This window comes from Scyliorhinus torazame, chromosome 5 (genome assembly GCF_047496885.1).
Source record: "Scyliorhinus torazame isolate Kashiwa2021f chromosome 5, sScyTor2.1, whole genome shotgun sequence".
Taxonomy (NCBI): domain Eukaryota; kingdom Metazoa; phylum Chordata; class Chondrichthyes; order Carcharhiniformes; family Scyliorhinidae; genus Scyliorhinus; species Scyliorhinus torazame.
The window spans coordinates 102,496,165-102,518,625 of record NC_092711.1 but is presented as its reverse complement, the minus strand read 5'-3'; the positions used below and the strand labels follow the sequence as shown (position 1 = coordinate 102,518,625).

Genomic DNA, 22,461 nt, shown 5'->3' with positions numbered 1-22,461 from the left:
TGGGGACAGTGACCACAATTCGGTGACGTTTACGTTAATGATGGAAAGGGATAAGTATACACCGCAGGGCAAGAGTTATAGCTGGGGGAAGGGCAATTATGATGCCATTAGACGTGACTTGGGGGGGATAAGGTGGAGAAGTAGGCTGCAAGTGTTGGGCACACTGGATAAGTGGGGCTTGTTCAAGGATCAGCTACTGCGTGTTCTTGATAAGTATGTACCGGTCAGACAGGGAGGAAGGCGTCGAGCGAGGGAACCGTGGTTTACCAAGGAAGTGGAATCTCTTGTTAAGAGGAAGAAGAAGGCCTATGTGAAGATGAAGTGTGAAGTTTCGGTTGGGGCGGTGGATAGTTACAAGGTAGCGAGGAAGGATCTAAAGAGAGAGCTAAGACGAGCAAGGAGGGGACATGAGAAGTATTTGGCAGGAAGGATCAAGGAAAACCCAAAAGCTTTCTATAGGTATGTCAGGAATAAGCGAATGACTAGGGAAAGAGTAGGACCAGTCAAGGACAGGGATGGGAAATTGTGTGTGGAGTCTGAAGAGATAGGCGAGATACTAAATGAATATTTTTCGTCAGTATTCACTCAGGAAAAAGATAATGTTGTGGAGGAGAATGCTGAGCCCCAGGCTAATAGAATAGATGGCATTGAGGTACGTAGGGAAGAGGTGTTGGCAATTCTGGACAGGCTGAAAATAGATAAGTCCCCGGGACCTGATGGGATTTATCCTAGGATTCTATGGGAGGCCAGGGAAGAGATTGCTGGACCTTTGGCTTTGATTTTTATGTCATCATTGGCTACAGGAATAGTGCCAGAGGACTGGAGGACAGCAAATGTGGTCCCTTTGTTCAAAAAGGGGAGCAGAGACAACCCCGGCAACTATAGACCGGTGAGCCTCACGTCTGTAGTGGGTAAAGTCTTGGAGGGGATTATAAGGGACAAGATTTATAATCATCTAGATAGGAATAATATGATCAGGGATAGTCAGCATGGCTTTGTGAAGGGTAGGTCATGCCTCACAAACCTTATTGAGTTCTTTGAGAAGGTGACTGAACAGGTAGACGAGGGTAGAGCAGTTGATGTGGTGTATATGGATTTCAGCAAAGCGTTTGATAAGGTTCCCCACGGTAGGCTATTGCAAAAAATACGGAGGCTGGGGATTGAGGGTGATTTAGAGATGTGGATCAGAAATTGGCTAGCTGAAAGAAGACAGAGGGTGGTGGTTGATGGGAAATGTTCAGAATGGAGTACAGTCACAAGTGGAGTACCACAAGGATCTGTTCTGGGGCCGTTGCTGTTTGTCATTTTTATCAATGACCTAGAGGAAGGCGCAGAAGGGTGGGTGAGTAAATTTGCAGACGATACTAAAGTCGGTGGTGTTGTCGATAGTGTGGAAGGAAGTAGCAGGTTACAGAGGGATATAGATAAGCTGCAGAGCTGGGCTGAGAGGTGGCAAATGGAGTTTAATGTAGAGAAGTGTGAGGTGATTCACTTTGGAAGGAATAACAGGAATGCGGAATATTTGGCTAATGGTAAAGTTCTTGAAAGTGTGGCTGAGCAGAGGGATCTAGGTGTCCATGTACATAGATCCCTGAAAGTTGCCACCCAGGTTGATAGGGTTGTGAAGAAGGCCTATGGAGTGTTGGCCTTTATTGGTAGAGGGATTGAGTTCCGGAGTCGGGAGGTCATGTTGCAGCTGTACAGAACTCTGGTCCGGCCGCATTTGGAGTATTGCGTACAGTTCTGGTCACCGCATTATAGGAAGGACGTGGAGGCTTTGGAGCGGGTGCAGAGGAGATTTACCAGGATGTTGCCTGGTATGGAGGGAAAATCTTATGAGGAAAGGCTGACGGACTTGAGGTTGTTTTCGTTGGAGAGAAGAAGGTTAAGAGGAGACTTAATAGAGGCATACAAAATGATCAGGGGGTTGGATAGGGTGGACAGTGAGAGCCTTCTCCCGCGGATGGATATGGCTGGCACGAGGGGACATAACTTTAAACTGAGGGGTAATAGATATAGGACAGAGGTCAGAGGTAGGTTCTTTACGCAAAGAGTAGTGAGGCCGTGGAATGCCCTACCTGCTACAGTAGTGAACTCGCCAACATTGAGGGCATTTAAAAGTTTATTGGATAAACATATGGATGATAATGGCATAGTGTAGGTTAGATGGCTTTTGTTTCGGTGCAACATCGTGGGCCGAAGGGCCTGTACTGCGCTGTATTGTTCTATGTTCTATGTTCTATCTGACAGTCACTCAATTCATTAGGATCTAAATATCACAAACTGTCAATGTGCTTGTCTGTTCTGACTGTGGGAAGAGATTTCAAACATCAGTGCGACTGGAAAAGCCCCGAGACACACACACACCCGAGTGGGAGTGTTCCAGTGAACTGACTGTGGAAAGAGCTTTAACCAGTTACACAGCCTGAAAAATCATCTTGTTTCCACTTGTGGGAAAGTCTAGGACCAAAGGGCATAATCTCAGATGAAGGGGGTCTCAAATTTAGGACAGAGATGAGGAGACATTTCTTCTCTCAGAGGGTAGTGAATCTGTGGAATTCTTTAACTGGCATTCTGTCTCTGGAGTTTACCAAAATAAGGCAAAGGCGAAGGTGTCATTGCCGAGATTGGCCGCTTGGTGGCGCAGTGGCGCTTTCACTGGGGCCTTGAGTTCAGAAACATCCCAGACAGGACTGGTGAGAAATATCTGTCTGGGAAAGGGGAGAAAACTGTGTAATCGGGGAAATGGAGCGCTGCCGAAGGACCTTAGAGAAAGGAGTTCAGCAAAGTCTTATTTTCTTCATTTTTCATTTAATATTTATTACAATTTCAGAGAAAATATTACAGAAAAGCTTATTTTGAATTAACAAAAGGGAACATAACGATTGAGGGTCACACTGAGAACAGAACACATGCCCTCTGAGCTGCCAAATGTATGTACAACTGTAACAGACATCAGAAAGAGAGAACAGGAACTCAACATAAAGGGAAGGCAACTGTTGTAAATAAGGTACCAGATAAGTTACTTATTTAGGCATAACATTGAGAGAAATTATTAGTTACAATTACATTACAGCCAAAATTATCTCGTACATTTCAAACTGAAAAACAGAAATACTGTCCATGATTGTCTCAGTTACAGATTCAGAATAATTAACTGAGAGGATTTTACTGTGAGAGGCACCAAGAGGAGATATTGTATTTGTGTCACACACAGATCATAATAAACATCTGAGGAAAATCTACAGCGTTCGAAAGTCAACCGATTACTTGATCTGTAAAAGAGAGAGAAAATGACGAAGCAGATGTTTATGATCTGGGACATTGATGTTAGAGTTTTTAATCAATCAAACATTTAGAGATTTTTGAAACTGCTTCTGTCAGTTTGAAGTGTGAGTGGATTGAATCTTCTCACCTTCACCAGAGTGACTGCAGCGCTGTAGGAAATGCTCAGGAAGAACAGGGTGATGAATGTGGAAGCGGTCGTCCAGATGTTCCCGTTATCATCCTCATAGTCTTCAGTCCAGGTGTGGTCTGTGGTATCTTCGGGGATAGAGCAAATAACTATAATCAGATTGTTTATTAATCCAGGATATGTTTTTAATATTCTCGCTTCATTTTCTCCCGCTGCTAATTCATTCTTTAATATATTTGTCATTGCATATCTACTGTTGAGTTCATGATACTCAGAAATCGATCTCTGTAACTTTTTTCATCCAATAAAGGGGAAAGTTAGCGTGACCAATCCACCTACCCTGCACATCTTTGGGTTGTCGGGGTGAGACCCACGGGTCACCGAGAAACTCCAATGGGACAGAGACCCAGGAGCGGGATCAACCCCAGGTCCATGGTGGCGTGAGGCAGCAGTGCTAACCACTATGCCACCGTGCCGCCATTGCCTGATGTTTGTGTTTGTTCTTTATCTTTTGTGTCTGTGTAGATGCGAAATTCGTGTTTTGCTTTAGTCTTCTTTTGTGTGTCCCAATGTCTTTATAAGTGTCATTGTGTGTGTTCATGTGTCAATGAGTATTGATCTGTGTATTTGTGTGTCAGCGCCTGTCTGTGAACTTTGTTTATCTTCTGTCAATGTGTATATATGAGTGTTTGATTGTGTGTGTTTGTGTGTTGAAATTTATGTTTATATATTAATGCCTGTGTTAATATAAGTTTATACTTCCCTGCCCAGTAATGAAAGTGTTAATGTGTCTTTATACGTTCAACATGCATGTCAGTGCCTTAATGTTTGTGTCTGGATAAGTGCATTTGTGTGTTTGTTGATGCGTGTATTTCATCATACAATCATCATCATATAATCCCTACTGTTCCGAACGAGGCCATTCGGCCCATTCAGTCTGCACCGACCCTCCGAAAGAGCACTCTACCTGGACGCATGCCCCTGCCCTATCCCCAGAACCTCGTAACCCCTGAATATCTGATAATTCCTTGTTTGAATATGGTTTTAGATCCAGGTCATGGAGGCTCTGTTTGTCAGTTGCTGACCTTAGATCTGAAGACAGTTGTCGAAGGGAAAACTTAAAAAGCTATATGCAATATCAGCTTCATTATTTATTCTGGCACCAAGAGCATCCAGATGCACAGCGCGCGAAGTTGCACTGCGGAAATTCTGGGTGGGTAAATGAAAGATTTTGCCAAACCATATTTCTTGGTAGAATTCGAGACCTCTACTCAATTCACCAGTTTAAGCTTCAAGGGGCGGCCGCTGACTGACTGTGCCGCCTATTACTGCGTTCTGTCTGTGGGAAATGTGGTGGAAAGCAGTCTTACTCCTGTGCGTCTACCTTGGACAGTAGCTCAGTCTCCTGTCTGTTTGGGGGTTCCACTGAATCTCGGGCAGATTCACCCGTAACATGAGCAGAGCTGTCAGCCTCTCAAACCCAATACTGCCAAGAAACCAATCTCATTTTGAATAAAAACGTCAAGATACCGGTTCCAGAAGCCGCTGAAAAAAACAAACAAAATAGAAACTTCAAAATGACAGCCGGATGCAGCACGAACTAAATGTAAGGGTTAATTATTCTTTCCTGCGCCTTTTCTTTCTTTATTCCTTTTAAAAACAGGGTTTAATATTAAGATCAGCTCCACGGAACAGGGTACCTCTGACGTCACAAATAACCGGCAGACTGACGTCACAGATAGTACAGACTGACGTCACAGAGGCTGCAGTCTGACTTTCCTCAGACGGAAGCACTGACGCATGCGCATTCTCCTACTTGCTGAGCTCCCTCATACCTTCACTTTGTTCTCCACATTCCCAGGGACAACTTTCTGGCCTCTACAGTGTATCTGGTGTAGGGCTCAGTTTGATGCTCAACAGCGTTGCCTTCTCTGGCCACGCCACTCAGTTTGGGTTCTGCTGACAGCTATTTTACAAATTGGTATTGATCTGAGATTTGAATCTGAGCTTCACTTTCGTGATCCGATTCAGTGAGAGGGGATGAGAGTGTCTTGTCGGTTTTTGTACGGACTGAATGCACCTCAGCGCACAGAGATACACGGCAGAGTCAGGGAAAGAAGCCCAACTAATATTTAAAGGAACTGTTTCCTTGTCCTGGTCGAAATCAGCAAAAACAAACGCTCTTGGGGTTCTGGAGAACAAGCCCCGTGTCCTTTGCCATACCTCCTCAGTAAGTATCCCGGAGCTTCTGCAGAATAGCGAATGTAGCAAAGAGGTAGGGATAGCTATCCGATGTATAGTATTTGCAGTTTTGTGTTACGGTCTGTCCTTCCTGAATCATTTATGGGACATTGAATCCGTTCCACAAATTCTGAAACAAAGACCAAACTGTGCGAGACAGCAGAGTAAATGCAAAGAATGGAATCTGGAAACGACTCAACAATCCACTCACCGGGCAGCACGACCATGGTTACCGGGAAAGGACATAGGAGAAATATGATAGATGGTTTAGATTTCAGCTAACCAATCAGAATGTGTTAAATATTCCGAACGCTACAGACTGACATTAAACAGTGAACACAGAACGAGGAATGCTTCGTTTATTGTGAATATGGGGGACAGCTGCCGAAGAAGAGGATTGGCTGCTCTCTCAGAAATTGAAATAACGACGAACCAATCAGTGATGCTGGTGCCCTATTACTGCATGAACACTCAGAGCTCTTTCCGCGCTAATCCGCTTGTGGTTGTCCCTCTGTCGAAGCACTTACACACACACCAGACGCACACGCAAACGCTTTCATACAAACACTCAAGCAGAGGCTCACACTTACAGTTAAACATATGTAACCGTTACCCAGTGTGGCTAAACCTATTTCGGTATCTTTCTCTTTCTTGACTTTCTGCTTCGAGTTTTGCTTTAAATCTTTCTCTCTCTCTCACTGTCCCCCTAGCTCTCCTTCCATGTGCTTGTCTCTCTCTCTCACTGTCCCCCTATGCTCTCCTTCCATGTGCTTGTCTCTCTCTCTCTCTCACTGTCCCCCTATGCTCTCCTTCCATGTGCTTGTCTCTCTCTCTCACTGCCCCCCTAGCTCTCCTTCCATGTGCTTGTCTCTCTCTCTCACTGCCCCCCTAGCTCTCCTTCCATGTGCTTGTCTCTCTCTCTCACTGTCCCCCTATGCTCTCCTTCCATGTGCTTGTCTCTCTCTCTCTCTCACTGTCCCCCTATGCTCTCCTTCCATGTGCTTGTCTCTCTCTCTCACTGCCCCCTAGCTCTCCTTCCATGTGCTTGTCTCTCTCTCTCATTGTCCCCCTATGCTCTCCTTCCATGTGCTTGCCTCTCTCTCTCACTGTCCCCCGATGCTCTCCTTCGATGTGTTTGTCTCTCTCTCTCTCTCATTGTCCCCCTCTGCTCTCCTTCCATGTGTTTGTCTCTCTCTCTCTCACTGTCCCCCTAGCTCTCCTTCCATGTGCTTATCTCTCTCTCTCACTGCCCCCCTAGCTCTCCTTCCATGTGCCTGTCTCTCTCTCTCTCACTGTCCCCCTATGCTCTCCTTCCATGTGCTTGTCTCTCTCTCTCTCTCACTCTCCCCCTATGCTCTCCTTCCATGTGCCTGTCTCTCTCTCTCACTGTCCCCCTATGCTCTTCTTCCATGTGTTTTTCTCTCTCTCTCTCACTGTCCCCCTAGCTCTCCTTCCATGTGCTTGTCTCTCTCTCTCACTGTCCCTTTAGCTCTCCTTCCATGTGCTTGTCTCTCTCTCTCTCACTGCCCCCCTAGCTCTCCTTCCATGTGCCTGTCTCTCTCTCTCTCACTGCCCCCCTATGCTCTCCTTCCATGTGTTTGTCTCTCTCTCTCACTGCCCCCCAAGCTCTCCTTCCATGTGCTTGTCTCTCACTCGCCCTGCACCATCCATTTTTTGGCAGTATCATTTTCTACCTTGCTCACTCTTATCCCCTCTCTCATCCCGTCTCTTGCAATATTTGACGAGGTTGAAAGTGCAGCAATTCCTGGTTTTGATATGACCCATTAATAATTCCAAACGCAATAACATGAGAAACATTATGCGCACGATCAGAATTTAAAAATGTGCACACAATGGCTTGATTAATTGAAGCAATTTACATACATTGAAAATATTTTCCTTGGAAAACCTTTACCAAATTATCTAGTAGCACCGTCTTGCATCACGTTTTGGTAACAGAAGCAGAACTGCAGACACCGGGAAACAAACGTGGAGACATACAAATTAACACTTCCAGACGCATACGCCTAAAAGGAAGGCAATGAAGAACACATGCACGCACGCACATACAACACACACAAGCACACACATACTCAAACAGACACATACATTCTCTCACACAAACATAAACACACATGCACACATACACACACATTCACACACACAAAGCAAACATTGGTAGACAGACCATTATTGCAATCGAGCGATAGCTTTCGATATACATTTGATAGCAAATTACACAGTTATTAATAAGGCATGACTGAATGCAGATAATTCTTTAATTGGATCCAGCAGCTTGTCAGAAACATTAGCAAATGGTTCAACACAAGTCGAAAAATTCCTGAGGATTATGCGAGAAACTGAATTCAGGGAATGTCCTTTCTCACTTCCCGTCATGGACACTTTTTCAAGGTGGAAATTTTCAACTGTCCCTCATTGAAAAAAAACGAGATTGCTTTTGATCTTCACGGAAGCTTCTGATTTTCAAGCGAGTTCCCATTTCTGAAGAACAGGCAGGAAATTGGACCTACGGCCGCAATCTGACCAACTGTGATCTTACTGAAGGTTCGAAGGGTCAACTGATCTGCGCCCGATGCTATTTCTTATATCGTTAGTTTCATATAATGTAGAGAGGACCAACAGAAGCTTAAAAACAAGTATCTCAGGTTTCTGAGGCGGAATATCAATGTCATTGTGTTTTTAAGACAAGGGCATATGCATTCCCCTTTAGGGGTTAGTCTATCGCGTGGAAGGAGTGATGAAAAAAGCCAATGTTGTTGTGTTGCTAATTCCGGAGTTTCTGAGGAGAAGAGTTTCTCACTGGCCATACTAACTGTCTACGGTCTGAATAGGAGGGGTAGTAGGCAGGCAGTGGCCCCGTGAGGTAACTGAAGAGGAAATTGTGGTAAATTACAAAAATAGAAATGAAATACGGAGTGCCCCACGGGTTTGAGGAAAATGGGATTATTGGACAAACAAGTAGAATCAGTGATATTTGGGTGGAAAGATCAGTCAGGGGATAATGGAGTTTTAAAGTGAGGGAGTTTCTGAGAAGTCAGATCATGTTGAGGAGTGGAAGCAGGATGGTCATGAATTAGTCCCTCTTCAGTGGAGGAAGTGATCAGCTGGAGCAGAAATACACACTCCCCGACCACTGCATTGCTGACCTATCTGATGCCACGAATGGGTCATGTGCGCCAATGTCCCCAACAGCACAATCGTTTCAGAACGAAAATGAGAACAGCAAACGGAAGCTGCTCCCCGGGACACCGCAGACTCTAAACTAGTCAGACTGTGCGGCTGGTATCAGCTGCAGGCGGGATTGCCGGAGCGGAAACAGTGACGGTTGAATCTCTAGAGGCATGTGACCATCCTGCACCTGCTCACTTTTCAAGTGAGTGAGAACAATTAGTGGGGGACTTGCATGCATCGCCCAGAAATATCTAAAATTAGGGAACGCAATGAGCATTCGTATTACCGTGCACGTGCCGATTTGAAAATGCCCCAAATCTTCTATATTGCTTTTCCTTCCCAGATTATGACAATCACCCTTTGAAATTTGCTATTGAATCTTCTTTCATTATTTTACGCGTCCTGTTCTAGATGTTAACAAATCGGAATATTATGAATAAATACATCATTCTCTATCATATTTTTCCATGAAATCGGGATGATTTGTCTTTGGACCTGCTGCTAATGGAAACAATTACAGACGATCTAGGCTACCGAAAAGGCATACTTTTCAGCAAAACGATTGAGTCTTCCTTCTACCTCCTTTGTGACAGGCAAATGAAACGAACGTTCTCTGGGTCTTTTGCATAAACGGCCCTCGTTCCTGGCAATATTTAAATATATAACATCCGCACTTTATCCATCGTCCTAACTCTACTTCTCATTTGTCGTGCAGGATTTGGAAAGTAACGGCCAGCAAAAATGTCATCGATGAATCATAGAATCATAGAATTTACAGTGCAGAATTTACAGTCCATTCGGCCTATCGAGGCTGCACCGGCTCTTGGAAAGAGCACCCTACCCAAGGTCAACACCTCCACCCTATCCCCATAACCCAGTAACCCCACCCAACACTAAGGGCAATTTATCATGGCCATTCCCTTTCTGACATAAACATCAACAGCAGTAAAATCTGTTTCGTAGCAGATCCAGTTTAGATTTCTGGGAAACATTCGTGTCTTCTTGTGTATTCCAATACTCCCTGAATCCATTCATTGGCTGCATTCCAACAGGAATGAAACTACTCCGGCACCAGGGGGCGCCACCTTCAAACATGGGGATGATGACGTTCCGTGACGGCACCGGCAAAACAAATAGGCGTCGTGGTCTGAGTGATGTCACAATGGGCCTAGCCTCCTGCAGTGTGTGGGTGGAACAGTGAGCTGAACAGAGCCTCTCTCCTCTCAATCTCTGCCTCAGTCCATTCCCATTCACTCAGAGATTCAGTCAGATATGTTTCTGTTAATACTGGCGGCGCTGTTGGACAGTGAGTAATGGATAATGTTCACAATGCCAGATTAGCAGGTTATTTCATAGAATTTACAGTGCAGAAGGAGTCCATTCAACCCATCGAGTCTGCACCAGCCCTTGGAATGTGTACCTCACCCAAGCACACACCTCCACCCTATCCCTGTAACCCAGTAACAGTACCTTACCTTTTTGGACACTAAGGGTAATTTAGCATGGCCACATCTTTTGACTGTGGGAGGAAACCGGAGCACTCGGAGGAAACCCATGCAGACATGGGGAGAACGTGCAGACTCCTCACAGACAGTGACCCATGCAGGGAATCGAACCTGGGACCCTGGAGCTGTGAAGCGACTGTGCTAACCACTGTGCTACCGTGCCACCCAAATTATAGATTGTAATAACATTTAATATAATTAATAACCAGAAATATCCACATGATGAGTAGAGTTGGGGTTTCCACAAACTCACGCATATACAAACAAATTGGATCAATTATGTTTAGACTATTGATGTTTCATTTCTCTCCCTTCGCAGGCAGGCTGAACACAGATCCAGTAACTCAATCACCGATGACAAAAACCGTGTCAGAAGGGGGTTTGGTGCGGCTAGATTATGAATATACAGACTCCAGTATGCAGTACATGCAATGGTATCAGCAGAAAGCGGCACATCCACCAATCTGGATTATTAGAAAATTCGTAGCTCTGAAGAAAGATGAAGTTTCAGGACGATATCTGGCAGCTGCTGACAAGTCTAAGCAGAACGGTTACCTCAATATCAGCGTGGAGGACGGGCGGTCTATTACTGTGCAGTGAGGCACAGCGTTAGAAAGCAGCTCGAGCACTGTACAAAAACCTCAGCGAGTATGTACTGCTAAACTAACCCTGCTTTCCTTTTCCTGTCTGCGGGAATTGTTCGTCCGGGGCTTCACGAACACAGTCAGGTCGATTTATCATAAAGTTTTATTGGTGTCTCTGAGCTTCTACAGGTCATGATGCCGGCTGGGGTGAGCACATTAAGAAGTCTGACAGCACCAGGTTAAACTTCTTTTTTTTAAAAAAATATTTTTTATTAAGGTTTTTTAACAACACAATTTTTTCCCCTTACAAACAATAACCCCCCCCCCCGTAACATAAAAACGCAAAATCTCCATGAGCAAGATATATACATGGCAAGATGGTATATTTACATAGCTTTATACACTGGCTCATGGCCGCACGTACCGTTTCTCCCCACCCTCCATGCCATATCCCGCTCGTCCATCCCCTCAAACAATCTCTCGTTCCCCCCTCTGCCCCCCCCCCCCCCGCCCCAGGGTTGCTGCTGCTGCTGACTGACCTTCTTCTAACACTCCGTGAGATATTCTAGGAACGGTTGCCACCGCCTGTAAAACCCCTGTGCAGACCCTCTCAAAGCAAACTTAATTCTCTCCAATTTTATGAACCCTGCCATGTCGTTAATCCAGGCCTCCATGCTGGGGGGCTTTGCCTCCTTCCACAATAGCAAGACCCTTCGCCGGGCTACTAGGGACACAAAGGCCAGAATTCCGGCCTCTTTCGCCTCCTGCACTCCCGGCTCAGCCACTACTCCAAATATTGCTAGTCCCCAGCTTGGCTTGACCCGGACTTTCACCACCTGGGATATTACTCCCGCCACACCTCTCCAGAACCCCTCCAATGCCGGGCATGACCAAAACATATGGACATGGTTCGCCGGGCTCCCTGAACATCTTTCACATCTGTCCTCTACCCCAAAGAGCCTACTCAGCCTCGCCCTCGGGGGCAGCACGGTAGCCTTGTGGATAGCACAATTGCTTCACAGCACCAGGGTCCCAGGTTCGATTCCGGCTTGGGTCACTGTCTGTGCGGAGTCTGCACATCCTCCCCGTGTGTGCGTGGGTTTCCTCCGGGTGCTCTGGTTTCCTCCCACAGTCCAAAGATGTGCGGGTTAGGTGGATTGGCCATGATAAATTGCCCTTAGTGTCCAAAATTGCCCTTAGTGTCCAAAATTGCCCTTAGTGTTGGGTGGGGTTACTGGGTTATGGGGATAGGGTGGCGGTGTTGACCTTGGGTAGGGTGCTCGTTCCAAGAGCCGGTGCAGACCCGATGGGCCGAATGGCCTCCTTCTGCACTGTAAATTCTATGATCTATGATCTATGATCTATGAAATGCGCTCTGTGAACCACCTTAAATTGTTTCAGACTGAGCCTGGGGGAGGAGGTATTAACCCTACCCAGGGCATCAGCCCATAGCCCTTCCTCAATCTCCTCCCCCAGCTCCTCCTCCCATTTACATTTCAATTCTTCTACTAGCGCTTCCCCCCTCTTCTTTTATCTCTTGGTATATAAGTTGTGGTCCACATTGGCACAAACAACATAGGTAGAAAGGGGATAAGGATGTCAGGCAGGCTTTCAGGGAGCTAGGATGGAAGCTCAGAACTAGAACAAACAGAGTTGTTATCTCTGGGTTGTTGCCATAGCAACTCTTGGACAGGCACATGGACAGCAGGTTAGGTTGATTTTAGAATAGGATAAATGGTCGACACAACGTTGTGGACTGAAGGGCCTGTACTGTTCTATGTTCTATGTCAACTGGTATAACTGCGCAGGTGGCCTCACTATTGATGATTTTGAGTGTTGTGATTTTTTTTACAATTTTTGTCACTCCCACTATGCAAATGGACTATCGACGAGGGCGCGCCCCCTGCTGTACAGTAGCTGGAACTGCGAGTATGGGGTTTTTGTACGGGATCCACTATCTCTGTAGCAGTGTGGGCTGCATGGCGCAGAAATACACGGCGCTGTCGGACATCATAGCGTTACTGATCGTTAGCTCAGTAGTCTTGTTCTTTTTATCAAACGTAGAAGAAAACCGATCATTGAGGTCGGCGTTTCTTTGCACATTCTCTCCAATAAATCGAAGCATGTACATTGGAGCTTTCCCGGGCTGCTGACTGTACCAGTAGGCATAAGGGTTAGAATTGCTTGTTTTCAAGGTGAAGGTTAATGTGACATTACTTTCCTCTTTAGCCGTTATTTGAGGTTCCTTTTGTTCCACAGTGTCTTGGTGGCTCCATTCTAACAGAAGACAAGAAAACCAGAGTCAGCCTCACATTAAGCAATACAACCATCAGTAACATAATCATTGTCATTTTACCAACAATAACATCTGGGTTGCAGCAGTCAGGAAGAGAATGGAGTGTTACTGGAAAGGAAATACTTACTGAGAAGTGAGATGACAATGAGGAGCGAAGTGAGATGGTCCCTCATAATCCTACTTGAGTTTGTGACTCTACAACGAGGGAAATCCTCTGTCAGAGACAGAAATACAGATCCCCGCCCCACTGCACTGCTGATCGGCCAATGAGAGGAATGAACCAACAGCAGCAATCTCTCCAGTAACACAATTGGGTCAGAATGAGAGCAGCAACCGGAAGCTGTGGGCGGGGCTACCGCAGTCTCAATATTGAGTGAAGTGTGCGGTGACTCTCAGCTGCACTCGGAACTGATGGAGCGGAAATAGCCACGGTCCAATCTTCACTGCACCGGGACCATCCTGCACCTGCTCACTGTTCAAGTCACTGAGAAGAAATAGATCGGGAGGGAGATGACGGACGAGAATCTAGAATCTTAGAGCCAGGGATGAGGCCACACGATCTATATAGCCGAGACACTTTGAAAGAATTATCTTATTCCTCTTTCAAAAACGGCATTTTCTACATAGCCCGGTAATTACCGTTAAATTTGTGCACAGTTTTCTTCTTAAAGTTGGTGTTGGCTCTTTTTCCGCCATTATTTAGTTTCCGCCTTCTATACTTTAACACATCGCAGTGAATGAATGAATGGAATTTTCCTTGGCTGTATTTATCCTCGATCCATATATTATCCAAGGGTCTGCAGTGGAAAGAACTCCAGGCGACCTTCATAAACTGAACCACTTTGCATTTGAGCAACTCAGTAAAGTCTCTCCTTTGCCTTCTTTGACCAAATGAGAGACGGTCTTGTGGCGCCACCGGCAGCTTCCCTGCCTCGGATTCGTTAGTCATAGTATTTAACAGCAAAAGACGAGGCCCTTCGGCCCATCATGTCTGTCCCGGTAATGAAGAACCTTTCTATTTTAATCCCATTTTTCAGAACCTGCTCCGCAGCCTTGTAGGCTCTGATGTTTCAGGTGCTCATCTAAATGCTTCTTAAATGTTGTGAGGTTTCCCGCCTCTACCACACTTACAGGTAATGAATTCCAGATTCTCACTACACTCAACTCTCCTCTAAATCGCCTGCCCCTTACCTTAAATCTCTGACCCCAGGTTATTGATCCCTCCAGAGGGAAATCTTTTCTTCCTGCCTACTCTCCCCTTCCTACCTACTCTACCCGTATAATATTGAACACCACAATCCCTCAGCCTTTTCTGCTGTAAGGACAAAACCCCAGCCCTAACCAGCCTCTTTGCATCACTAAAATACTCCAATCTAGGCAACATCCTGGTAAATCTTGGGCGGTACGGTGGCACGGTGGTTAACACTGCTGTCTCACAGCGCCAGATATCGGCTAAGGGAGACTGTTTGTATGGAGGTTGCGCTTTCTCCCTGTGTCCGTGTGGGTTTCATGCGGATGCTCCGGTATCTTCTCACACTCCAAAGATGTGTAGGTCAGGTGGATTGGCAAAGCTAAATTGCCCCTTAGTGTCCAAAGGTTAGGTGGGGTTATGGGGATAAGGTGGGGGAGTGGGCCTAGGTGGAGTGCTCGTTCAGACTCGATAGACCGAATGGTGTCCTTCTGCACTGTAGGTCTTTTGAATACTGACTCACCGAACAGCACGATGATTATTATCTTAAAGCACCATGGAAGACATGCTGCCTCCTTGTGACTTACAGAAAATAATTGAATTTAAATGGACTTTGGCCATTCTGATATTAAAGAGACAACCCAAATCAAGAACAGGTCTCTCTGATTGGGTGACTGAGGGGAATATCCAAGAGAGAAAATTGTTAAAAGACAACCTCTCTGATAACTGCACTTTCGGCATCACCCCGGCAGATTTTTGTACGGCGCTGAATTGTCTTCAGTTCACTGTGCCTCACTGCACATAAATAGGTGGCGGTGTCTGTCACTCGAGCTTCACTAACATTCAGAGAGCTGCGTTTCTCTGCTGAAATGAACGGAGCTTTGATCCCTCCCTGACTGCTGGTACCGCTCTCCAAGTGCTGCATGGTTCTATCCGGCTACTGTCTGTACCATTGTCAGATCGTTCCTGTTACTGTGGTGGAACAGCCTAAGGGTGCAATGTCTCGGTCGGTAACCACCATTGACTCAGGAGATTGTTATACCTCGTCACTGCCAGCGGCATCTGAGAAACATGTAGATGTAATATAACATGATAAATGTTATATCCCACAGAGCAGTAGAAGACACTACAGACCAATCAAATACAACGTGGCATAACAAGATTTCCAATAAAGCAAACTGTACGTCCCTACAACATGACATATCTGGTGTGTGACATATTTCTGCCAGATATAGTGATCACACTCACACGGCGAGAAGAGTAGGAAATTCAGGGAGATAATCACTAAAGTGAAGCTCAGCATCATGTTGGATCCTATCGATGTGTGTTATGTAGCTCTCGGTAGTTTTCAGGACGAGAGACAATGCTGCGAATGCTGTTGTATATCAAACTGAGTCCAACACCAACTGCATCGTGGCCCCCCGAGCCGGGTCTCTGGGACTTGTGATCACAAAGTGAAGCTGCGAGGGAGCTGCAGCATTCGTGGGGTGGGGGTAGGAGAATGCGCATGCGGCAGAGCACCGCCTCTGTGGTGTCAGATGAGGACATGTGTGACGTTTCCCTGCAGATTTAGTGACGTTAGTCTGTAAACTGAATGACGTCAGTGGGACTGGTTGAAGGGTCAGAAACATCTTTCCCGGAGCTGATCTGAATATCCAGCCCTGAGGTTCAGAGAAATAACAGCTGATCAGAAACAACAAGGACGGCTTACCCTGGAGACTGGTTTGATGACGGATCTGGCGGTCGGATCGGATTCTGCAGTTTATTGTTACTGCCGCTGTTGGAAACAGGTGGGTGACAGTTTGATTCGAGGTTAAGGTGGCTGCGTCCCGGTGTGGATTTGAGCGGCTGACAAGGCCACTGGTCGATGTGGCTGAATCTGCTCGAGTTTCTGTCGAAACCTCAACAGACTGGAGCTCTAAGACACAGTGCAAAGTACGGGAGTGGGACTCTTGTCCATGGTTTACTCAGTCTGTGAGTCCTGCTTCTGATCAGCTCTTCAGAGCCACTTTCTCCACCCAGAGACAGAGAGCAGTTTAGCTGCCTGAAAGCAGCTGTTGCTGTTTTGTTATTTTAGCATCACTGCTTGTCTGTTGACATGAGTAACACAGCACAGGTGACATCCTGGAACTCCCTCCCTAATACCACATGGACTGGAGCGATTCAAGAAGGCAGCATCAAAGGTGAAAGTAAAACAGCAACTTCTTCTTCTGCCTTAACATCTGAGGACAGTAGCCGAGAAACAGAATTTCCACCACACAGATCAGAAATATATGTTCAAACAGGAAATACTTATTTCTTTAAAATTCAGATTGAAACCATGATTTCAAATGCGATGAAATGTATTTGTTCCACAATTACCTTCCGAAATGCCCGCCCGCACCAGCCCCATACAACCCAGATACTGGGTGACCACATTGTCTCCGTCTTATCTGTAAAAGTTGAAATTCGAAGCAACAACATCTATTCCGCACCATCAAGAATCGGTTGTCTTTCTCAGGATTTTCTCACTTCACTTTCTTGCTTCTCGAATGTTGCTTTAACACCTGTAGGTGGAGAACTGCCCGTCAGAGAATGGCAACTGTCCGAGCTGGGATACAGTCAGTGCCTTAGAAGAAGAATCGCTGCATATTTCCAGACAGGGGTAGGAATGGGTTTGCTGGTCTGGTTATTCTAGGACGGAAACGCAGGTTTGTGAATTATGTCAGAAAACATTAAACAGCCACTCGAAAGGAGAATGAACATTGTGGAGGATTCTGTTCTTGGGGTTTGTTATAAACTGTGCAAACCACTGCCTTGTGAACTGTGCTCATTTTCTACAAACTGTCTGTCAACCAATAAAATATACCAGTCATACAGACTCTGTGACCCGGCATTCATCAAAGGGACCTAGAAGGGGAGAACGGAGATGGAGAAAGGTTCACACAATAATTCAGATAGAAATGGAAAGATCATAAAAAGACTAAATGTGAGTTAACGAATCGTAAATTAATTTGTGAAATTCATTTTAGTAGAAACGTAAGTTATAAACTAATCAATATAATTATTCAGTTTCTGCTCGCTTGTTCTTATTGAGTGTTGTGTTTTGATGGTTTGGTAATGACACTGTGACCCTCACAGGCTGAGTAGTTGTGTCTGTCTATCAATGTGAGAGCGCCCTCTGCCGAGACATGACTGGAACTCCCAGTGTGAGTTTTTGTACGGGACCCGCTATAACTCTGCAGCAGCGTGGGCTCCATGGCGCAGAAATACACGGCACTGTCGGAGAGATCAGCCACGGCGATATTTAAAGGTACCGTTTGGTTTTCATTGTGCAAAACAGCCGAGAACCTGGCTGGGAAATCTGGAGACTTATCTGAACTGCCCGTGCTATAGATTTTCATTAAATTCCTGGGAGGATTCCCGGGATACTGAATGTACCAGAAAAGAGTTTCCAAAACAGCTATCGAGTATCTACAGTCCAGGTTAATGCTCTGTCCTTCCAGAACCATTATCTCAGATCGATCCTGGGACACTGAATCTTCGCCATTTGTTCCTGGAATAAAACACAAAACGTATTCAATATCTGGGAGTAACGATAGCACACGGAACGCACGGTGAACATTAAAACATCGACTCACCGGGCAACATGACCATTATTATCAGTAACCAACATGGGGAACACATGGTATCTGGATTAGAGTTCGACAGAAATAAATCAGATTTTGAATATGTTCTGGTATTAAAGCGGAAATTCAAATGAATGTATGCTTCACTTACTGGAACAAGGTTCCTACAGACATGATTGGCTAAACTGTCGAAACTGATTACAGTTGGGCACCAATCCGTGTTCGTTCTGGATTAATGATATCTTCTACCTTCCTCTTTCTCCCAGACATTCTCTGTCCCTCGAGCTCTGTCTTTGTCTCAAGGTCTGCTCGCTCTGTCGCTCGGTCTTTATATCTCTCTTTCCCATTTCTCTGTTTCTGACCCTCTCTCTCACACGTCCTCCGCTTGTTTCTCTTTCTCTCGTTTTCCTGAAGTTCAGACTATAGAACATCCAATTCGACCAACTTTGCACGGAGTTCACCAAAGTGTTCAATTAATAGGAGCAGCTAAATCAGGTAAAATATAATATCTACAGCTGATGGGTAGGATTAAAATGGAAACACTTACGTGGAGATCAGAAAATAACACAGGATATTTGTGTGAGTCAGGCTTCATAGTGACATCTTTTTCGTGCTGGGATCTCATCGTGACCTCCGTGGTTTCATATTGTTTAAAACTAGTTTGTTTAATCAATGTGACTGAGATATTACACTAAACAACGGGAATCGCCAGGATTTAAAATAAAGTTGGAATTATCTCCGTGTATAAGTTTATCTTCATTGAAATAAGTCGCAATTATAGCAATATAAACCAAAAGTAATGCCACATCACCACGCAACGTGCAGTACGGTAGCACAAGTGAATAGCACTGTGGCTTCACAGCGCCAGGGTCCCAGGTTCGATCCCCTGCTGGGTACTGTCTGTGCGGAGTCTGTGCGTTCTCTCGTGTCTGTGTGGGTTTCTTCTGGGTGCTCCTGTTTCTTCCCACAGTCCAAAGACGTGCAGGTTAGGGGGATTGGCCATGATAAGTTGCCCTTAGTGTCCAGAAAAAGGTTAGGAGGGGTTATTGGGTTACGGGGCTAGGGTGGAAGTGAGGGGTTAAGTTGGTTAAGTAGGTCGAATGGCCTCCTTCTGCACTGTATGTTCTATGCAACAACATCTTTCAGTAATTTAAGACTTCGATGATTTTACAGGAAAGGTCCACATACCTCGGATGGCCACCAGATGGAGCTCGCCTACGGTGTTTTTCTGTTTACTGCACTGGGTACATGACTGGCATCATGGTGGTTGTGATACTGCTCTAGTATTCCAGGGCGTGAAATGGCCCTTTCCTTATTGCACTTCACAAAGATTTACCTGAATAATTACCATTCTATCTCCCTCTGACTGAGGGTCAATAATACACTCCCAGTGTATGACAGCTCCTGTGTTGGCCCTAAACTCAATCGCTTTGCCGTCAATTGATCATCTTCCAACATATCATTCCTTTTCCTACACAAATGTGTGTATTTGATGATCAAACCAATCTAGTTACCCACCCTTTTAATCCCCCTGTCTATCTCTGTCCGAAAACCCTGTCAGGAGAAATGTTGAGTCGCCATTCCTGTCCCCCTTTAATCTTTTCTATATTAACTATTATTTCAGATTGCTAGGTTCCTATTGCGGCTCTCAGTTGGACTGTTTTGTTTGCTGTGCTCATGATAATGAATTATATCCCATGACCAATGCCGAAACCCCCGTTTACAGGGCGACACGGTCTGCAGTGATTAGCATTGTTGCTTCACAGCGCCAGGGTCCCGGGTTCGATTCCCACACCGGGTACTCTCTGTGCGGAGTCTGCACGTTCTCCCAGTGACTGCATTCGTTTCCTCCGGGTGCTTCCGGTTTCCTCCCACAAGTCGCGAAAGACGTGCTTGTTAGGCGAATTGGACATTCTGAATACTGCCTCTGTGTACCCGAACAGGCGCCGTAGTGTGGCGTCCAGGGGCTTTTCACAGTAGCTTCATTTGAGTGTTCATATACACCTACTTGTGACAGTAACAAAGATTATTATTATTTTATTTTCTATCGTTGGATTCTTTTGATGACTAGACTGAGCCAATGATTATTTTCCTTCCATGACCATTTTTGATTGTTCCGCATCTGAATGTACCCTCCAGTTCCCACCCTGCTGCCAAATCAGTTGATCCCTTCCCAGTAGCACTCGCCAAACTCCCGACTGGAACCCACTTTCCCGCCACCTCTGAGTCAGTTCTGCCAGTCGGCCAGCACATTGTCAGGAATGTTGATGGAGGAGTCTGCAAAATGAGTGTGTGATTCAGTGAAAGTTGTTAGTTTGGGACCTCGTGGTATTATCACTGGGAAAGGAAATCAGAAATCCCGGTTAGAATCTCACCATGGTGGGTGATGGAATTTAAATTCATCAAGATGGTTGTTGTGAAAACCAGTTCTATATGAGACTGCAGATCCACAGTAATGTGACTGACTCTTTTTTTGACAAATATTTCATTGGGATTTTTAACATTTAGTAACAAGATTTATACTCAACATGAGACAGAGCCATTGGCAGGAACAGGAAAGAAGTAACACAAAAGAAGTAACCATGCAACAAAAAAAATCGTAAACATCTGTACAACAGATTGTCACATTCTCTGTGACCCAGGTTCCTGTGCTCACGCTCCCTTATTTACATTTACATTAAAATTAAGTTGTGAACACCAATTATTTCAAATTTTGTCAGAGTGGTTTTTCGGGCAGTCATATTAAAATGTTATGTTGTCCATATTATATCAACCTGTTGGTGCTGCACATACAACTGAGCAGACATAAAGACTGGAACGTCGCTATTATTTAAAAGTGTCACCACTTTTTCTGCGGATGTATTTTAAAATCGGGTTTAATTTATTCTGTAGAACTCTGACTTTCTTTACGTTCGCGATGATTAATCTAAACATCTATAGTGTACAGGTTTTGGATTTAAGGTGAGAGAGAATTCTCATCACTGCTTTCTTCTTGGAATGTGCCCCTCGTGGGTTGAAAGTGGTCGGAACAGAGCGCAGGGAGTGGCTTCAAAGTCTCTAAGTTAAGATGTAGGGACAATGTTTTCATCAACAATAATTCAACACCGAAGGGACATGGGTAACATTGTTTAGAATTTTGTCTAGGATTTAAAAACAGTGGGGCAGAAAAAGGAAATAAGACACCGGAGTTTTTATTTCGGCTTGCACTGCTTTACCATCCATTTCCACATCGTTGCATTTCGGAGTATTGTGGTCTCACGCGCGCCCTCTAGTGGGAGAGATGTTCGGCCGCTGCTGGACAGGTTGCGATTCTGTCTTCAATCTTTGACCTAATGTATAAATTGAGAATAACACGATATCCAGGTTTAGCGCTCCTGGCTCAATATTCAGAGCAAAAACAACGATTTTATATCATCCAACTAAAGACTGCGTTAAGAAAAGTGAAAGCATTATGAGTAAAAGGTAGAGACTGACGATGAGAGGGAACGGGCAGGGGAAATATATTGAAAAGCAGCAGGTTAATTAAGGTTCCAGAGATGCATTTGTCAAGTATATTTTTATCATACACATGAGTTGTTGATATAATTTTCCTAGAGGACTTGGTCCGTTCTTAATGAGTCCTGTGTTCCTTTGCAATTATCTTAAATCTCTGTGAATCTCACGGTAGTTGTGAATTATTGGTTTTGTTCATTCGTGCGGGAGCTAGCTGGAATGACATCGAATGGAACTGTCAGTGTGGGATTTAAGGGATGCGCTGTACCTCTGCAGCATTGCGGGACTCCGTCGTGGAGAAGTATGCAGCCGTGTGGCTATCAAGGCGAGGTAATTTTGGTAGATCTACTAAGCATGGGAATTAATCTCTCGTAAAAGTCGGGGCTCTGCTTTGTTATTGCTCCATAAGGTAAAAAAAAAACACTGTAGATAATTCCCGTATTCTTACTGTACCAGAACACATAAGGTCTGTGATAGCTTGTTTGAAAAATGTTGTTAATGGCAATATTACTTTTCTCTTCAACCGTCTGTTCAGCTACCGGCTGCTCCAGTGAATCTTAATGGCTCCATTCTGATTTAGATAATAACAATATTTAACATTACATAAACATCACAATAATTTCGATATTAACAATGATTTGGGTCGCAGCCAGGGTTGGTGGTGCAGAGAATATATATTTCCTTGGGAACATATATATCAATAAGAACTATTACCAAAATGAGTCTCCCCACTGGACCGCTGATAGAGTCAATGCCCAACAGAGAAAGGCGGCAACAATCTCTCCAATAAAACAGGGCAGGTAAGGCGCGTCAGAACAAGAACATCACAGGAAAGCTGAGGGCAGAATTGTTATATGTTGGATTTATCTGCAAGTAACTTAATAGAAAAATTATCTAATTGTCTCACTGTGAGGCGGGTAACTTAATCTTCATCCCATA

At 45.0% G+C, this 22,461-nt stretch overlaps 1 protein-coding gene across 1 annotated transcript; it reads right to left on the bottom strand.

Annotated features, from left to right (window-relative positions):
* Nucleotides 1–12,891: 12,891 nt before the first annotated feature.
* Nucleotides 12,892–21,480, bottom strand: LOC140417823 (T cell receptor alpha chain MC.7.G5-like). Its single transcript, XM_072501273.1, has 4 exons — nucleotides 21,458–21,480; nucleotides 15,607–15,717; nucleotides 13,873–14,030; nucleotides 12,892–13,214 (listed from the first exon to the last, which is right to left on the bottom strand). The coding sequence occupies exons 1-4, from the start codon at nucleotides 21,478–21,480 to the stop codon at nucleotides 12,892–12,894; spliced, it is 615 nt and encodes a 204-aa protein (XP_072357374.1).
* Nucleotides 21,481–22,461: the final 981 nt, after the last annotated feature.